Source organism: Lissotriton helveticus, chromosome 3_1 (genome assembly GCF_964261635.1).
Source record: "Lissotriton helveticus chromosome 3_1, aLisHel1.1, whole genome shotgun sequence".
In the NCBI taxonomy this organism is placed as follows: domain Eukaryota; kingdom Metazoa; phylum Chordata; class Amphibia; order Caudata; family Salamandridae; genus Lissotriton; species Lissotriton helveticus.
The window spans coordinates 1926722282-1926742687 of record NC_136061.1 but is presented as its reverse complement, the minus strand read 5'-3'; the positions used below and the strand labels follow the sequence as shown (position 1 = coordinate 1926742687).

Genomic DNA, 20406 nt, shown 5'->3' with positions numbered 1-20406 from the left:
AAAGTCTATTGCAATAAATGTATAGAATTTGAACTTGAGCATAATCAGGATGAATTTGTGTGCATGGACTGTTTGCTGAAAATGCTGGTGCAAAAGTTGTTGGGGTGTAAGTTCTTTACGTGTCGCTCCATATTTGCTGTGCTAAAGGAGTATTTTTTAGATGGATCACCCCTTGAAAGAGTTTGGCAAATTTTACAGGTTACTTTTGGAGCATTAACCTTTTTTTGCCCTTCTGGAAAAGTAAAAAACTGCCAAATTAGATCTTCTTTCCTCTTCTTTGGAGTTTCTACAGGAATGAAATATTCTTCTGAAGATTGGCTGGATGATGAGTCCATTGCTGTTAATATGGTAAACTTCGTTCTATTTGACAAGATTCTCAGACGAGATGTTTCTTTTTAGAAAGTCAAAGTAGAATTTTTAAAATGGGACGGAAGTTTCAACAGTTGTAATAGGAAGTGTTATGAACCAATGCAATTTCTTCTTTTAAAGTCACATGGCTTTGCGTACGGTTACGCTGTTATTACGGTGTTCTTAGGATGCGAGTACGCATGACTTTTCAACGCGGTGTAATTGCTTTTAAAAGTGATGTACGATTATTGGAACTTAAAAAGAAAATGTTTTCATAATTATCCTAGATAATGTGTTCTGTTAGTATGTTCAATAAATACATAAATATATGTTTTTAAACAATTAAAAACATTCGCGTCTTTGCGTACGGGGCGCCGTACATGATGTCACACGGAAGCTTTGATGCGACGCATAAGGTGAAAGCGTATTCAAAGCATGTGGTGAGAATGATTAGCAGTACAAACTATGGTGCGATCACTCTCTCACTGTCAAATCAGAGCACAGGGAGCGCTATGAGAATGGTTAGAAGTGGTCACTCATTGGAAATCCGATTCAGCTGTGTGGCTTATCCACGGTATCATACGTCACTTTTTAACCTGTTTAAGTTTGAGGTTTGCATGTAATACTATGGTATAGGCAGATAAGGATGTTTAGGCAGCGCTTATCTCCATTAAGCTTGGTTATTATCATTTACATATAGGTGTCTGAGGGAGGGAAAAGAAGTCTGTGAATAGCGAGGATTGCACAATAGCACCAGATCACTCCTTAATTTGTAGACACATACAATTGCATGGCTCTTGTAATCAAGATGCGCCTAATTTGGTGTGAGTTTTGAAAGGCACTGTGACACCTGCTATCGTACCAACGTTCAGTTTACTGGAAACGTGAGTTATTTAATTTGAAATAATGCAGATTGTTGTGCAATGTTACAAGGCATCGGTTACATGATTACGGTTACTGAGCGTGTGGTTTGCTATAAAAAAGTTGTTTACTCCTCTGCATGGGAAGCTGGATGTTTCCATCTGGCCGTCGATTTCGACCTTGAAAGCAGAGTCAACCAAGTGAGCCATATAAGAGCGCTATTGTCTCAAAAAGAGGTCACTGCTACATTCACTAGAGAAACATTTGTCCTTCATGTAGTAAACACCCGCATAGAAGTGTATGATTTATTAAATACAGACGTGCCTTTGTATTTGGGGGAGTTAATTCAGAGTATCTTTAATGCGTCCTTGACTACGGGGCTCTTACTTTTTTAAAGTTAGATGCAGTGGTCTTGTGAGTTCTTTTCAAACTATAATTGGTGTCTTTTCGGCGTTTTTTCGTTCGATGTTTTCCAGCATCTTTGGTGGATTCCCCTTAATAGTCGCATTAGTTGCCGGTGTGCTTCTATTAATTTGTTTATTTAAATATGGATGCACATCCTCCAGCACCCAACAATATGTACCGGCTGTTGCTGCTGCGGAACCGAATGCTTAGTTATTATGGAGCGCTGCCTCTGGCTACATTGAGTGCAGCTTATGGATTATCGTTTCGATTCTCCTTTTTTACATGCGTTCATCCTGTCTTCCATTGCCTGAGTTGCAATTTCGACTGGGCCCTGGATTTGTGTCTCTGCAGTACGGTGTCTCCCAACGCGGATTATGACCAGCTGATGAGCCCCTTAGTGGTTCATGACTTGCTCTGTTCTGGCGGGATTATGGCCTTAGCAGCGATACATGGAATATTGGGACGTTGGAATTTTTTTGCAGCGGCGCATGACTTCTTGGCATGCAGTTACATTGAAGGTGACCCGAGTTTTCCTCCGATGGTGATAAAGGCTCCGGTCGTTGAGGAACATATATGTTCATTCTCACTATTGAATTGGATGGCTGAAATGTTTTCAGATGAGGACAATTACTTCCTCTTGGAGGCTGTTGCTTCATACTGTGCTTTTAAGCTGTTGGATTAAGACTCTTTGATTTTTCTACCTATTCTTTATGATTTAGTTACTGTTTTGTATCAAACAGCGAATAATTCTTTATGCAAATTTGAACTTGACTCGGCTTTTCAGGCTTGGACTCTGCGTTCCTAGTTCGCCCACGTTTATATCACGTGGTTCTATCGAGGCAGGGTGTCGTGGGCTGAGCCTTGCACTCACACTGTGTTAAGTTAGCATGGGTTCATTAGAAGCTTAAATGACATTTTTGCTTTCCTGCTCTGCTTTGCACATGACACACAATTTTGATATTGTTTAGAGAAGGCAGAGTATTTTGTTTCACATGAGAATAATTTGTCATGCTACATTTCTAGACTGCCCCACTAGTTTAGTGTGTATAGTGAGAGCATGGAACATCAAGGTTATCTTGGATACTGTGTCTGTTATTTGGAATGATCGTCGCACGTTCGACCTATAACACATATGCAGGTGTGGCCACGTCTGATACTGGCGCGTTTATTAATGCATTGTGGAGGCATAATTATACACTGTTGGAGAACATTGGTATCCTGACAGTTTGTGCAGAACTCAATGTGATCCACTACTGCTGAGTACCAGAGGTATGGCACCGTCCATGTAATCCTATGAGACCTTCTGTAGTTATAAACTAACCTGGTAGGTAGGGAGGGTGAAATGTAGGTATATTTTAAACCTGTTTCCCGTTAGCAATATAAGATGCTTTCTCACTTTGTATTTTATGGAATAGTAACAATGCTGACAACCTTGTTTCTGATAATGTTTGGTTGTATTATCTAAGGTACTGTGCATGAGATTACGGCGTTAGAAATAAACATTTAAAACTTGCACGTGTCTTTATTTACTCCTTGTTTTGGACTGGTGTAAGATTATATCGAAAGAATGGTCTTTTTATCTACCTTACTTGAGGTAATCTAAGTTGCATGTTCTGGGTTGATTAGTCATTGGTGTTTTTGCTACAAGACGTAGTACCAATGAGTCACTGATTGCTAGTCTGGTAGGGGGTTTGGGTACTAAGGTGGGTTTTAGTACACCGTAATTCACTGAGGCCCTAAGTCTTTATGCACAGTTCTGTGTAGGAGCAGAATTCCTGCAACAGTAGTTGCAACAAAAAGGCTCGATAAAGGGCCTTGAGTTTGAATCAGAATATGAAATTGAAGAATAATTGATAATCCCAGCCAAGAAAGGGAGCAAGTGTGCAAATTTACAATGTCTTCGGCTGGGGTACTTGTTACAATAAAAATGTTCGATAATGGCCTGCACTTTGAATAGGTATATGAAGTAGAAGAATAGTTGATAATCAAAGCTAATGTATGCAGCAAGTAGTTGTGTGTATGTGTGTATGATGTGTTGATTGAGCGGAAAATGAATAAGGTGAAAACAAGAGAGGCTGCAGAGATGCAAACTTTCCATTTCTTTGTATGGGAAGTGGGTGTTTAGTTTTCCAGTGCATATATATATATATATATATATATATATATATATATATATATATATATATATATATATATATATATATATATATATATATGTATATTACCTACTGGCGGTCGCCAGTAGGTATATATAGTTAGGATTTTTTCTCTATGGGTTTTTTGAAAATTCTATGTCTAATAACTTTGGCGTTTGTGGACGGAATTGGCTGAAATTTTCAGGAAAATGGCACATTTTGTTTCTGAGCAGCCCTTGAAAATTTGGGGGGGGTTCGTCCAGTGGGGGCCGAGAAAAAAGGGGGGTCCCAAAACGTGTTTTTAACATTGAGTTTTCCATAGGGCGGTTGGCCTCACTTTTAGCCCGAACGGCTGAATGGATTTGCACGAAACTTGGCAAAATTGTAGGGACTGGTAGCCCGATGTGCCTTTTGTAGGTCTCAATATATGTGCTCCAGTGGATTTTGAGAAATTAACGTTTAAAAAAAGATATATATCTGTAACAGCGGACCGGGCAGCGCTCTGGTTCGCGGACTTTTCGCGCAACGGAGCTTTGTGAAGCGAAGCTGATTGGTTCTCCGGCGTCTGTCAACATTCCAAACAGTCCGTAGCGGCCGCCATCTTGTCTCTCGGTAGGATCGAGAGACAAGAGGAGGCCGAAGCGAAGGGGCAAATGACCATAAGGGGGCATAGTACATTGTCGCTCACCCCCTAGGTTTGATGTGGAGGTTTTAAAAGGGCCCCGCGGGGCAAAAAAAAATAAAAATAATAATAATCGAACAGCTGAATGGATTTGCACGAAACTTGGCAAAATTGTAGGGACTGGTAGCCCGATGTGCCTTTGCTAGATCTCAATATATGTGCTCCAGTGGATTTTGAGAAATTAACGTTCAAAAAAAGGTATATATCTGTAACAGCGCACCGCTTCGCGTACTTTTCGCGTTACGGAGCTTTGCGAAGCGAAGCTGATTGGCTCTCCGGTGTCTGTAAACATTCCAAACAGTCCGTAGCGGCCGCCATCTTGTCTCTCGGTAGGATCGAACAGCTGAATGGATTTGCACGAAACTTGGCAAAATTGTAGGGACTGGTAGCCCGATGTGCCTTTGCTAGGTCTCAATATATGTGCTTCAGTGCATTTTGAGAAATTAACGTTCAGAAACAAGATATATATCTGTAACAGCGCTCCGCTTCGCGGAGATAAAATTATATGTGTATTACCTAGCTGTTGCTAACACCAGTTAGCGACGGCTAGTAGAAGATAGCGACCATCTTGGGCCCCACTTTGCATGTGAGTGATATTTATCACTAATGACATGCAAAGTGGGCATGCCAAGATGTTAGCGACTGGAAACAGTCGCTAACATCGCTATCTCCTATTATCAACTTTTGGAAATATTCGAGATAAGGGCGAATATCTCTAAAAGCTACCACCTGCCCTGAGCAGTTCTTAGCCATGTTATCCAATGGGAGGTGGATAACATGGCTAAGAGCATTAGCTCGGTAATGCATGAATATCGCTGAGTTTTCAGCGATATTAATGCATTGCGGTCGTTTTTTATCGTATTTCCGATAAACCTTGATAATAGCAAGGTTTATCTGCGATAATTTCTGACGGTAAAAAAATCGTTGCTAAGCATCGTTAGGGATAAATATCGCTTAACTTTGGTAATATGCCCCAACGTCTGTTAACGTTCGATTCGAAGGAAATCAGGAAGTGTTGAAAAACATTGTCTGCGCCATCTTGTCTTTTTTCAAATGCCACACTTTTGTCGTGCACGGCAGCCATTTTAGATGCCTTGACCAGACCCACTCTGTGCACGCTGTCGATCCTTAGCATGGCTCCCCACCCTCGCAAACATCTCCCCCAGGCAGTGGTCACCCCCGCTCTCTGTCTTATGCATGGGTAATAAACCTCCCCCATCTGCGCTGCTGTTCCCTGAGAATCACACCCTGTGCCCGCCCGACACCTCCCTTTCGCCCTATTCACTACCGCACCCTCTGACACTCCTTTTCCTCTGTGTCCGATTGTCCAGGCTGGTCCTAGGGTATCAGCTAGCCCTGCAGATGTAGTTTATGGCCACAGCTGTAAAGAATCACCCCTCTTCAAAGGAGTTATAGTAGATCAAGGCCCACACTCGGTGAGATTCGTCACAGCAGAAGCGTTGCTATTATCTGAAAACCATCCTGTATTGTGATTGGGGAGGGGACCGAGCCTGAAGCGGAAGATTCCAGGGATGACTGTTTGTACATCAAAGTTTTTACAATTATGTGTCACATTAAAAATATATAGCACTCCGACAAAGTAGTAAGATTATAAAACTTTAATAATTTATAAATATATACAAGAAAACAAAAATAGTAATAACATATAAACATTTTTAGGGAAAAACAACGAAGTAGCGGTCGGCTGTGCGAATAGTCCCAACGCAGCACAACGTCCAGATTTCCGGCGTGGGGCGTCGCGGGGGGTGGGTCATCAGTAGCAAACTGTTGTGCGAATAGTTCCAAGGCAGCAGAACGCGTTGAAATCTAGATGACACGAAAGTGATGTCTAGTAAGTTGCCACCCAGCAAATAACGGCATGGGGCGTCGCGGGGGGTGGGTCATCAGTAGCAAACTGTTGCGCGAATAGTTCCAAGGCAGCAGAACGATGGCACCAAGGTGATGTCCAGTAAGTTGCCGCACTGGTTTTGGTATCCTACAATGCTGCTCCGAATAACGGCGTGGAGCGCCCCGGGGGAGGCGGCGTGAACGGGCCTCTCCAGGTGGAGTGTCATCTGTTGTAGTGGGGCGCCCCTTTACCGTTTCAGTTGCCATTCCGTCCGTTTTTGGTCCACTGTGTCAAAAGCCGCAATTCAGCTGAGTTGCGCCCACTCTTGCGGTGCAGCGATAGGCGGCTGTCACAGGACTCTCAAAATGGCGGCAGGCTGTTTCCTTTTTGGGCCTGGTCCACTGAAATGGCCCTGGGACACCTTGGAAATCGGACGCTTGTCTCCTAGGTCTTGGACCTCATTCTCGAAAGCGTCCCCTCCGCCTTGAGAATTCATCAAAAGTTTTGGGGGCTCCGACTCCTGCAGGCTTCTGGTGGGGAGCGGCTGCCATGATTGCTCGCGCAATGACCACGACTGAGCTACGAGATGGTGGTGCTTTCATGCTGACGCCAGCTTCAGTCTGAAACATCCAGAAACAAGGTGGGGCTTTCATCGTTTGGGGAAAAAAAAAAGTTTTCATCCTATGAAAAGTGTTGTTTTTAGGTCACATGATCAAGCCTTCCATCATTAGGAAACCAAAAGTAAAATGAACCAATGAAAAGTTTTATAAACAAGTCACATGACCTGTTATATAGGGTGTAAAATTAGGAGAAAATACGTTGGCACGTGAGGCGGCGTCAGTAGCGGACCGATGTGCGAATAGGCCGAAGGCAACACAACGCGCCAAGATCTGGATGGCACCGAGGTGGTGTCCAGCAAGTTGCAGCACTGGTGTGGCCATCCTACAATGCTGAAAGTCGGCGTGGGGCGCCCCGTTGGCCTGTGAGTTTGCGTCAGTAGCGGACCGATGTGCGAATAGGCCGAAGGCAGCACAACGCGCCAAGATCCGGATGGCACCGAGGTGGTGTCTAGTAAGTTGTCGCACTGGTGTGGCCATCCAACAATGCTGAAAGTCGGCGTGGGGCGCCCCGTTGGCCTGTGAGTTTGCGTCAGTAGCGGACCGATGTGCGAATAGGCCGAAGGCAGCACAACGCGCCAAGATCCGGATGGCACCGAGGTGGTGTCTAGTAAGTTGCCGCACTGGTGTGGCCATCCTACAATGCTGAAAGTCGGCGTGGGGCGCCCCGTTGGCCTGTGAGTTTGCGTCAGTAGCGGACCGATGTGCGAATAGGTCGAAGGCAGCACAACGCGCCAAGATCCGGATGGCACCGAGGTGGTGTCTAGTAAGTTGTCGCACTTCTGTGGCCATCCTACAATGTTGAAAGTCGGCGTGGGGCGCCCCGTTGGCCTGTGAGATGGCGTCAGTAGCGGACCGATGTGCGAATGGGGCCAAAGGCAGCGCAACAATATTTTCTGATTTGAAGACACCACAAGGCGCTGAGATGCCAAGATCCGGATGGCACCGAGGTGGTGTCTAGCAAGTTGTGGCACTGGTGTGGCCATCGTACAATGGTAAAAGTCGGCGTGGGGCGCCCTGTTGGCCTGTGAGATGGTGTCAGTAGCGGACTGATGTGTGAATGGGGCCAAAGGCAGCGCAACAATATTTTCTACTATATTTTCGGAGTAGAAGACACCACAAGGCGCTGAGATGCCAAGATCCGGATGGCACCGAGGTGATGTGTAAGTTGCGGACGGATGTGCGAATGGGGCCAAAGGCAGCTCAACAATATTTTCTGAAGAGAATACACCACAAGGCGCTGAGATGCCAAGATCCGGATGGCACCGAGGTGATGTCTAAGTTGCGGACCGATGTGCGAATGGGGCCAAAGGTAGCGTAACAAGATTTTCTGTATGGAAGATACCACTAGGCGTTGAGATGCCAAGATTCGGATGGCACCGAGGTGATGTCTAGGAAGTTGTGCCACTGGTGTGGCCATCGTACAATGGTAAAAGTCGGCGTGGGGCGCCCTATTGGCCTGTGAGATGGTGTCAGTAGCGGACTGATGTGCGAATGGGGCCAAAGGCAGCGCAACAATATTTTCTGACTGACACCACAAGGCGCTGAGATGCCAAGATCCGGATGGCATCGAGGTGATGTCTAAGTTGCGGACTGATGTGCGAATGGGGCCAAAGGCAGCGTAACAATATTTTCTGTATGGAAGATACCACTAGGCGTTGAGATGCCAAGATTCGGATGGCACCGAGGTGATGTCTAGCAAGTTGGTGTGGTCATCCTACAATGCTGAAACTCGGCGTGGGTCACCCCATTAGCCTGTGAGATGGCGTCAGTAGCGGACCGATGTGCGAATAGGCCGAAGGCAGCACAACGCGCCAAGATCCGGATGTCACCGTGGTGGTTTCATAGTTGAGAGGCACTTCATCTGCAGTGGGGCGCCGAGATCCGGATGGCACCGAGGTGATGTCTAGCAAGTTGCTGTACTTGTGTGGTCATCCTACAATGCTGAAACTCGGCGTGGGTCGCCCCATTAGCCTGTGAGATAGCTGTTCTTTGGATTTGGGCCTGGTCCACTAAAATGGCCCTGGGACACCTAAGAACTCGAACGCTCGATTTTTTTTTCCTTTCCTGTACATGCAAAAAAAGGTAAATGCCCGGTATGTTACACGCTTCATCTGCCACGATGAACTCTCCAGAGGAACCGAAAAAATATATAGTTGTGGTAACTATACCATGCATCGTCATATGGAGAGGTGGCACCAATTAATTATAGTGCTGCATAAAAGAGAGATTTGGAGGAGAACCCCTGACCTGCTAGTACATTCATCAAAGAAGTGGCACTGAGAGCTTCAGAGGCAAGGGAAACGGTCCCAAATATTTAGAAGAACTTTGGAAAGATTAAAATGACATGTTTAGATTGTGGTAAATTAATTTCATGTGGGCAGATGAGTGTTACTCTAATAAATACAGCATATGAACATCATCATAGTCGATGGTTGGTAGAGACATTTTGACTATATCCTGGACCTGCCCGTCCTCGCCCAAAATGGCGCCGGAATAAATGGGACTCGTAACTCCTTGTTGTGTACTGGTTGCAGAACCTTGAAATCACGAGATACGTATGCAGTTTTGAAGCACATGGCGGGAGGGGACGAGAATTGATTGAATATTTCGACATCCCTATTGATATTAAGTTCTGATGTGTTATTGATTACTGTACTGTTGAAAATTCGAATTAACGTCACCCATGGTACTTGCCCGCAAATGTATATCTAGATAATTTTATTGTAACTGGCCCTGTCGTATTTTAATTATAAAATGTACGTCCACCGATTCCGTAACTGTTAGACACCTTAGTTTTTGCAACCTAATGGCCCGCCCGTTACGTTCCTCTACAGTGTAAATGTCTATTCATCATATACGATTACAGTTTGCTCCGTGGCAGGCCCACGTGGTTATAGGCTCGTATTTGTATAATGAAATTTTCACAATAAAGGTTTTTAAAAGAAAACATGGTAGTAGTGTATACATTGGTAAAGTTTTTAATAATAGTCACTGTTTTAGAATCATTAAAAGGCAAGTGAAATAAAGCAGACCAATTACATGAAGGGTAAAAGGTATAATACGAAGGAACGCAGTAAAGATAAATGGTCAAGGGCTGTTGTGTTTTCTATTCCTGCAACATAAAGTGATCGATAAGAATCTCATATTCAGGCGTATCGGCGACTGAGACAGCAGGTCGACCCTCTTTTGCTCAACGGCTCCGTCATGGGACGAAGAAACGCTCTTTTTCTCGAAAAAAGAATATATTTTACTTGCAGGACAGTTGTAAAATTTCCGGGAAAGTACATTAGCCTGGAACATTATAACATATATTTAAGAGAAAATAATGTTCGGAAGTAATTAAAAGCGTAATTTTTAGGTGATATGACCAAGGCTTTCATCATTAGAATAAGAAAAGTAAAATGAACCAATGAAAAGTTTTATTAACAAGTCACATGACTTGTTATGCTTACGTTACGCGCTGCGCGCCCCGGATGACTTCCGGATGCGCTAACGCGGCACGTCATATGACGCATTACGCGACAACGCAGGTCCAGAATATAGTCAAAATGTCTCCACCAACCAGCGGTCGAAACACAACCCCTTTCAGCAGGCTAAATAGTTCTGTTAAATGACAACAGAAAGGACAGGCAACAAGAACCATCAGTCAAAGAGGGGAGGGCTAGTTCTTCTCTACCGGGTTACATTGGGGCGCTACCGGAACTGATCGAATTGGTAGTCTACAGTGTTTCTGGATGTTTCAGACCGAAGCTGGGGTTAGCATGAGAGCAGCACCATTTCGTAGCTCCGTTGTGGCCATTCCGCAACCAATCATGGCAGCCGCTCTTTATCGTTATTTTGGGCGGGGTGGGTGGCGGAGCCGAGCTGTTTTGCAGCCATCATTGTGTGGAGTTCAGTTCATCTCACTAGTTTTGTATTTGTCATGAGGGGTTGTTCCTAATGTTTCTATTTTAGCGAGGTCAAAAAGAGATCCCATTAGTGGCCTACTGATTTTGCTCGATTCCTTTTCTTTTTTTTTACACGATTTTTCGTTATCTGCAAAGACTAAACAGAGTATTGCGACTCTGTGTTTGTTTGTAAATAGAGAATGAACCAAAGAGAACTAATTCTAAAACAGTAAATACTTGGATAACAATCAATCAAATGGAGAGAGAAGCAGGCACGACGGATTACAACGGGGGCAAAGGCCTGCGTTAACTACCTTTCACTATCTGCAAAGAGAGAGTACTCCTAATAGAAATGAGGGGGGGGGGCACCATTCAAAGCAGATCAGTGTGCATAAACACGAAAATGTTTTCACTTACCACGTACTTGACATTCGACAGCTTATGATATTTGCTATTAAAAAACCATTGAAATTCACTGAAAAAACCATAGGTTATAGACCATATATAGTTAGGAATTAGCATTTACAAAACCTTGAAAATTCACTGAAAAAACCATAGGTTATACACCATATATAGTTAGGAATTAGCATTTAAAAAACCTTATTTTACTCACACAAAACCATTGAAATTCCATATATAGTTAGTTGCACTAACTATATATCGCGCACCCGCAATCCACTGCTGATCATGTCACATATTACATCATTCATGACATGGTCAGTGACATCACTGATGACATCACTGATGACATCTCAAATGACATCACTGATGAGATCACTGATGACATCTCATTTGACATCAATGACCACATCACTGATGATATCATTCATGTGACAATACAATGCATCTCCTCACGTTTTAATATAACCTCTGTTTCACCCAGTGTTAAATACAGAGTATAATTTTTGAAACCATTGACACACCAATACTAGTTACTACATACGTACTCACTGATTCCTACGTCTACACACACATTCACTCATTCACCCATACAATTATTCATACATACAATCACTCATCTTTACAACACTATCATATGCACTCATACACCTATACAGACACTTACACTCTGCCACTCATCCATGGAGTTACTCACACACCTAGTCAGTCCTGTAAAGAATCAATCACACTTCCATTTTCTTGTCTATACAGTTAAACATAGAGCACCTTACATTTTCAAACATATACTAACACATACTTACTTTCTTATACAATCATTGATACAAGTACACATTGATCTGCACAGAGTCACACACCTCCCAGCCAGCCACACACACACTCAGTCTCCTATACAAATACTTGGACAATCAATCAATAACCCATATAGTTAATCATATAGCTACTGATCAACACATGCAGCAGTTTACAGAACAACAGACATAATGATGCACAAATTAAGACAGTTTACTCACTAACCCATGCACTCAGTGAGACACATTTAATCACTCACTCATACATTCAGTCATGCACCTACTAAATCCTTCGTCCAGACACTTATACATCTACTCATTCTTCAATATGTAAAACATATTTAAACTTTACAGAAACACACAGTCACTGGATGATGTCATCAGTGATCTCATCAGTGATGTCATTTGAGATGTCATCAGTGATGTCATCAGTGATGTCACTGACCATGTCATGAATGATGTAATATGTGACATGATCAGCAGTGGATTGCGGGTGCGCGATATATAGTTAGTGCAACTAACTATATATGGAATTTCAATGGTTTTGTGTGAGTAAAATAAGGTTTTTTAAATGCTAATTCCTAACTATATATGGTGTATAACCTATGGTTTTTTCAGTGAATTTTCAAGGTTTTGTAAATGCTAATTCCTAACTATATATGGTCTATAACCTATGGTTTTTTCAGTGAATATATATATATATGTATATATATATATATCTCCACAGGAAAAAAACTTGGGTTTTAGGTATCTTACAGTTTGCAAATTCACTGAAAAACCAACGGCACATTATAGTTAGGGATTAGCATTAAAAAAACCTTAGAAATTCACTGAAAAAAACATAGGTTTCCCATATGTTATAGTTAGGAATTAGCATTTAAACACCTTTGAAATTCACTGAAAAAACCATAGGTTTCAGGCACGTTATAGTTAGGAATTAGCATTAAAAAAACCTTAGAAATTCACTGAGAAGACCATAGGTTTCACACATGTTGTAGTTAGCTGGGCATTTCTCTATTTGTGAATGAGATGTGTGTGTAGATTTTGGAATTACTGAATAGGTTGTTCTAACTGGTATTGGTATCCATTTTTTTGAAAATGTTAGGTTCTATTTTTGAATGTGGGTATCTAAAGTTATATTAGGGTGAGAGGAGGTCTGCCATTCTTTCCCAAGGATGATGTCATCAGTGATGTCATCAGCAGTGCATTGTGGGCGCGCGAGTTATAGTTAGCTGAACTAACTATAACGGAGGAATTTCAATGGTTTTGTATGAGAGAAATGTCCAGCTAACTGTGGCGTGTGTGAAGCCTATGGTTTTTTCAGTGAAATATATATATATATATATATATATATATATATATATATATATATATATATATATTTGTGAGGCTCGTCACTTAGAAGACAGAGAACTGCCGAATCCGTAGCGACAAAGAGTCGACCCAAAGGAGTGCTGGTGCAAAGGTGGTTTATTAAAATAAAGCCAGCGCTGCCGCCATGACGCGTTTCGCCTTCGGAAAGGCTTGATCACATATATATATATATATAGTTAAAAAGTTAGCATTGAAGAGTGTTCCACATTCAAGCTAGGCTGTCAGTGATGTAATTTTTCTTTCCGAATGCTGTAAAAAAATTGACACGGAGTAGCTTTGTAAATGTACTTCATCTGCTATGGAAAAAAAAAACCTTTATTATAAAGAACATAAAGGAAAAATGCACCCGTGAGGCTTACATTTGAAAATGAAGAAGGAGAATGTTCCTTTAAGGTCCTGAGAGGTACCCCTACCCACAATGCCTTATGGTGGCAGTTTGTCTGCGAGCCTGTTCTTCTTTTCTATTTTTTTTTCCAGCTCCTTCAGGCACGATCCCTGAACACCTCTGGTGTTTTCTTCACACCTTTAAAACCACTTATTCTAGCTAAAGCTTTTTTCAAAACCAATTTACTTTACGTTTTAACATCCCTTTAGCTGAGCAAAACTACTTTTACATTGATCTAACATTTTTTTTCTAGTTTTCTAGTCGTAATGTCTTTCGTTTTCAATAACTGCCTTTCTTGTGGAAGAAAGAAAACCAGTTCTGAAGCGCATACGATTTGTGTGATTTTTCCTGTCACCATTACATTAGTCAAAACAATGAGACATTTATAGTAGAATGCCAAAAAGGACTCTTAAGTACGGGGTTGGCATCAGATTAAGATGCAGGACATGGGAGCAGAGGAAGAGAAAAAGAAGATTAGAAAGATCTTAGTCTGTTCCTTCCTCTGAAAAAACATGTACATTTGACAGAGTCCCACAGAGGGATACCTACTGATTAAAGACCACCTCCCAGACATTGGCATTGACTTCATTCTTATCGAGACAGCAAGACCACAGATGTCACAGTCGAGAGGCTCAGAGCGACATGGTCCCCCCCTTGATAGAAGGGTTATTGTCTAGACATCACTGTCCTCTCTCAATGCCAAGACTCTCATAGCTGTCGACTCAGATCACGATGATGCCAACTCCACCGCCATCAAGCACTGTGTTGATGTCGGCACACCCTACAAAGTTGAAAAGGCATCTATCACCGGCGCAACTACAGTTATCGGCTAAAAGTGCTTGTAGAACATTGATTCCATCTATCTTTGGTTCGAGGATCGCTCAGGTTAGACTTTCTTCTTCTCTAGAGTGGGCTGGCTTTCTTTCTGCCCACTCCACACAGCTTCTCAATTATCTGAAGATGCAGTGGCTCAAACAAATGAACCACTTAATCCACTGAGAGCAATAATACCTCCAGATCCTCTACAGACACCTTTAGAGTCCTTCTTTTTTTTTCCTCCAGTCAGAACGGCCTCAAAGGCAACCTCCATGTCTCCTATTAGAAAATGGAAGCCTCCTTCACCTATTAAAATAACACCACCCAGAACGCCTTCTAACATGAGGGATATGTCCAATTCTCATTCTAGATCAAGGTCTAGATCACCCTTTGCTGTTTCCATGCACTCATCTTATACTCCAACGTCTCCACCACAGTCAGAATCTAGAATATCACCAGTAGATGATATTCATATTTTTCAGGATGCTTTGATTAGAGGTGCTGCCAAATAAATATCAAATGTACTCCTCAGCCGACTGTTTCAGTCATTCTTGAAGCTCTACAACGAAAGGAAGCTCCGAAACCTCTCCTACCTCTACTACCAGGGACACTAGACATTGTAAAAGAAACATTTCTTAACCTGGCTACTGTTAAAGCTGCTACGCCAAGACTACTTAAGAAATAAAAACCACCCCAACAGGATCCTGATTTTCTCAAAAGCATCCCAAATCAGATTCAATTATATTTACGGCTGTTAGATGAAAACATGCTTCTGCCCCATAATCCACAGCTTCACTTGACAGCGAACGTAAAAAAATGGACACTATGGGAAAGGGAAAAAGATCTGCTGTACAGCTTTATTTTTAGTTTAAAAGGCTTTATTTGAAAATTTAGAACCATTGCGGAGAAAAAATAAATAAATAAAAAGATCAAATGGAACAGAACGAAATATAATCGTAAGATAGTCCAAAGAGATACAAGACCTAAATAAATGTGAAATACAGTACATTAAATTCTCAAAGAGCATGCTCAGGAATGAATCTGCATATATAAAAAGTAGCATTTTATAGATTTTTAAAAACTAGGGTCCCAGGGAGAAAAGAGAGAAAGAGAAAAAAGCAGTAGGAGTACAAATTAGAGAAAATGAGGTGTGACGCATTGTTTCATGGAGGATTTAGAACCTCAACAGTTCTAGTGGCAAGTGTGTTATGCTGAGAGATGTCATAGGAGACCATTACCGGTCCTTTTTATGGCTTTGTGGGCGAATAGGCGGTATCCAATTTATGATTGACAAATCAAGTTTCACCAGGTAAGGAATGAAACGTTGTTAGAATTTTTCCAAATAGAAGTAATTACATGAAAAGCCATCACCAAGAGAAGATCAACCAACATACCCTGAAACTTATCACCCAACCAAATATACGAACAACCTCTGAGAAAGACATGAGTGGTATAAGGAGCAGTAATAGAAAACAATTGGGACAAGTTGTGCAAAATGTGTTTCCAAAAGGTCACAAGAAGAACATATGAAGTAGACCTGCATGAGAGGCATGGCAAGTCCAACAATTAAGCCCCAAAGATTTCGCAAGGAAAAAACCTATAAACGCTCCTTCTCAGGAATGGCACCCAGGATCTGGAACTCACTCCCCCCCGAAACCAGGCTCATCTCCTCCACCATACTTTTTAAGAAAGAAGTAAAAGCTATCCTCATGGCTAAATACACCTGAATTATTACTGGGTATGATATTTACAGTCAATGTACCATTCAGTTCTACTGATCTTTTGCATTTTTGTATGACTCGTATTATTGACTTTCCTGATTGTTTACGCTATTACCTATTTGTACCTGTATCATTATTGATGTATCTGTCTGATCTGACTATGCTGCTGAGTCGGACTATGCTCCCACATGTACCTTCCCCACCCCAATTGTTATGTACTCACATGCTATAACCTTCGTTTGTAAAGCGCTCTGATATCTGCAAAGATCTTGTTCGCGCTATATAAAACTTTCAAAATAAATACATAAATAAATAAATAAATAAATATGCCATGCCTGTTGTTATCCCTTTCTACTGACATGCAACTTCCTTGTGTTCACTCTCTTATTATGCTGCAATACAAGAGCAACATTTCTTACAGCCTTGCTTACAAGACTTTCTTCTAATGTTTGAGCTAGCTGCCTAAGATCACACAAGGCTCGTTTCACTCACATACCTGGTTCTTCACGGGAGTCACGTAATTCCCTTTTTTCCTCCAATCCATTGAGTCTGGATACTGCACACTCCTGGAACTGAGCTTTCCTCCTGTGGCAGAGCAGTTCTATGAATGAGAAAAGATGAATTAGGATTCTGAAATGGATTAATCGAAAAAGCCAAACTCCTCAAAGGACAGAATGATATTTAATGAAGGGGAAAGAACAGAGGTTAGGAAAGCATGTCAATTATTAGTCATTATTGGAGGCCAGGACATGCCAAAGGCACCATTTCCCAACACTTTATAACAAAGTCGCACACATGAAATCAATAGAATTTTTACATAGCGGACAAGTGGCTCCATATCATGAGTATCAGAATTAGGCCTGGGCAGTGAACTCCGCTCCATTAGCGGAGTTTGCAGAGTTTTCCGCATTCCGTGCTATGCGGAGCAGACCAGAGCTGAGTATTTTCCTCACTCGCCAACATTAAGTTGGCGAGCGCGAGTGAGGAAAATCCAACGCTAGACCACCTCCCAATGGGATTTCTCAACATGGGCGGTCGGGGATGGTAGCAACCGCTCATGTTGAGAAACCATTTGTTTGTTTTGAAGAAGCTGCCGCATGAGTAGAAAATCTACTCGAGTGGAAGAAAGAAGCAGTTGCTGATTTTCCAGCACAGGACAAACACCCGGTTCTAAAAATCTGCGTGAATGCCACAAGTTAATGCACTCCGTTGCTTGCGGAACTTCGCATAGCACGGCAGAGTTTTTGGTCACTTTGCGGAGTTCCACTTAGAAGAACTCTGCAAACTCTGCCCAGGCCTAATTAGAATCAGTCAGGGAGAACTTACCAATTAACTTATAGAAACTCTGCTTATAAAGAGCCACATCTAACGAGGTGCACTTACACACATTTATCTCATCAGATTTTGAACATTACATGTGCAAACAAAATCGACATCACACACCCATTTCCACACAGAGACACGCAGCCTATATAGAAATCAACACAAGCAAGCAGGGTTTACCTGAGGTTCACTCCAGAGGTACAGCTTCTTAAATTCCTCAAATGTCATATCTGAAAATTGGTTGAGCCCCACTGAAAAAGAAGAGTTACATGCAGTGAACAGGCTGTGTCACTTGGTACCATTCAGCTGTAGGATATGCGAGGTATGGTGGGAGGGTCTTCATGTGCAGTGATCACACGTGTGTGGTATGACTGTAGTGACATACATTGTAGAGTGCAGGTGTCGAGTGGAGCAGGGGTGTCCTATCCAGCAATGTTTGCACTGGTGTAACAGCAATAGGGCCTTAGCCTGAAGTGAACAAATGTGTAAGGTGTCCAGAAGGAACTTCACTAACAGCAATCACATGATTAGCATGGCAGTAGCACCTTACCAGCTACCAGATCATGTACAGTGTGGCATGGGCGCATTAACGCACAGTGTGGCAGCGGTCTCTTACGGCCACTCTTCGTAAGATTACCATGAGAGCAGGGATCTAATGTACATTCCACATGTGTGTGAAGCACAGAATTTGCCACCGATTCGTAATGTGCTACCACTATGCAACCAGCACTTCTGTAATGCTTTCCTACGCAGATGTATTTTGTAGTGTACGTAATGGATCATTGAAGTGAATCAGGACTTGCGTCATAGTCTTAAGTAAAAGTAGTGCTTTACCCATGCAAGGATAGACTTCATTAGCACCAGCAGAATGTCCTTAAATCAAAGACGTGAAGGCGTCTGATCCTTCACTACTGTCATCCACCCACTCATATCAGGCGCAGTTTTGTGAGCATAGCAGAGTGTGCTATCAAGGAAGGTCTGGCTCGTAAAGGGTTAGTGTTATGGAAGGATGATGCAGTCAAGGGATTTTCAGGTAAGTTCAGTCTTCTTTATTTATAGATACAGGAACAAGCAAGATGTATCTTCTATCCTGCCTCAGCAACCGCCAGATTAAGAATGTAGAATATAGAACATGTAAACTCTAATGCTCTACATGATGCACCAAGTGATGCAGAGAAGAACTGGAATTCACATTACATTACATTGTAAATAAGATTAAACCACAACAGTTAGGAAAGCAGAAATGCGTTTCCATGCAGTGGACATCATGCAGCCCGGCAGTCGAGCCTTACACTGAAAGCTGTGCTTCTCTGCGTTATGCTGTTCCACTCTCCTCCTGTTGGCCATGAAGATGGGCAGTCTCTGGAAGTACTCTTGCAAAGTGTAGCTCTTCTCGTGCTAGTGGAAAAAGAGTCACAAGCTGAGGGCCACATTCCACAAAATAACTCAGACTGCTCCAGCACATTCAAGGCATCGGTCAGCTGCAGCAATGCGTCTGGATAGATGAAGACTTATCCCACTATAAGCCCCAATGTAGATGCTTTGGTGAGGCTTCAAGGACTTGACTAAGGCAATAGGGAGGGGAACCAAAGGAGAAAGAAGCTGCTGAGGATATCTTGGATGCAGATACTGAAGGGGACTTCAGTGCTGGACATCAGACGTTTCAACATAAACATTTACATACAGGTACATTACAACTATAACATTTACATTGCATTGTAAAGCTATCCTCATCCACTCCTTCTTTGTCATGAAAAAAAGGTACCACATGGCTAGGATCATAAATCTTGAATTTTAATGCAGAAGGCTCAGACGTGTTTCGGCAGTTCTCACTGCCTTGCAAACATACCGTAGACACCCTTTTGTCTTACATTTTAAACTGCCGCGTGTTGCATTCACAGCAGAACGGGCATAGTAGAAACACTCCGCTTTCCATTAAACAATTAGAAAAACTGCTCTTCATGCATACCACCACACAGTTGAATGAAAAAAGAAATATAGTGATAAAAAGTATGTATATAATATATATGCAACATGAACACATCTCACAAATAGTGCACAGCAATAAAAAAATATGATAAAGTATTATGATTTATCATTTTCGAAATTGATTGGTTAAACTCATTTTCTGTAATGATCTGTTGACTTGATTTGTTCCAGTGTGCTCAACTCAAAACACACAACAAATTCACAATATCTTTTTTCCTAAGTGGGTAAAGATACTACAAAAGTATAAAAAAAACTCTCCATAGCCATTGAATTGTCGAAGCAGCTGAAGGGGAAAGAAAATTAATTAATATCCTCAAGCAATCAACAGTAATTTTATGTTCCCAGTGGGCTTCCAGAAAGTTCTATATTCCCCTCTAAGTTGCCACATTGACGGTGAGTTAAGACCATCACAATCCAACATCTAAACCTGGATTCTATTCAGTGTATTTCAAACTTGATCCTCGCAGTACCTCATTCTTTTAACTATTTAACAGTGGCTATTTCAAGACAAGAGTACGTCAGCATACTGGATGGACTAAATATCTCACAGAAGGACATACAAGTCTTCAGGTTTACGAATACTGGCTGTTTGATTTTCAGTATCCGGAAACCTGTTTTCCAAAAACTTAGATAGAAAATCTATACCACTGAGGTAGAATCATGAACATTAAAGAGAAGGGACACTAGGATTTAAATCGAACAAAAGTCACAGGATCTATTTAAAAAGGGCACTGAGCCACTAATTATAGAGTAATCAAATAATGGATGTGACTGAGCTGTTCAAAATCAAGAATGGGTGCTACTTGATCAAACACTTGGTT

The 20406-nt window shown here is 42.0% G+C and overlaps 1 protein-coding gene across 1 annotated transcript in view; it reads right to left on the bottom strand.

Annotated features, from left to right (window-relative positions):
• The window catches only part of CTSH (cathepsin H), a 127562-nt gene that overhangs the window by 91966 nt on the left and 15190 nt on the right, over positions 1–20406 (bottom strand). Inside the window, exons 3-5 of the mRNA XM_078682944.1 lie at positions 18889–18994; positions 17777–17847; positions 16770–16874 (exon numbers count right to left, since the gene is read on the bottom strand). Of these exons, the coding sequence (XP_078539070.1) occupies positions 16770–16874; positions 17777–17847; positions 18889–18994 (282 nt within the window). The remainder of the gene's footprint in view (positions 1–16769; positions 16875–17776; positions 17848–18888; positions 18995–20406) is intronic.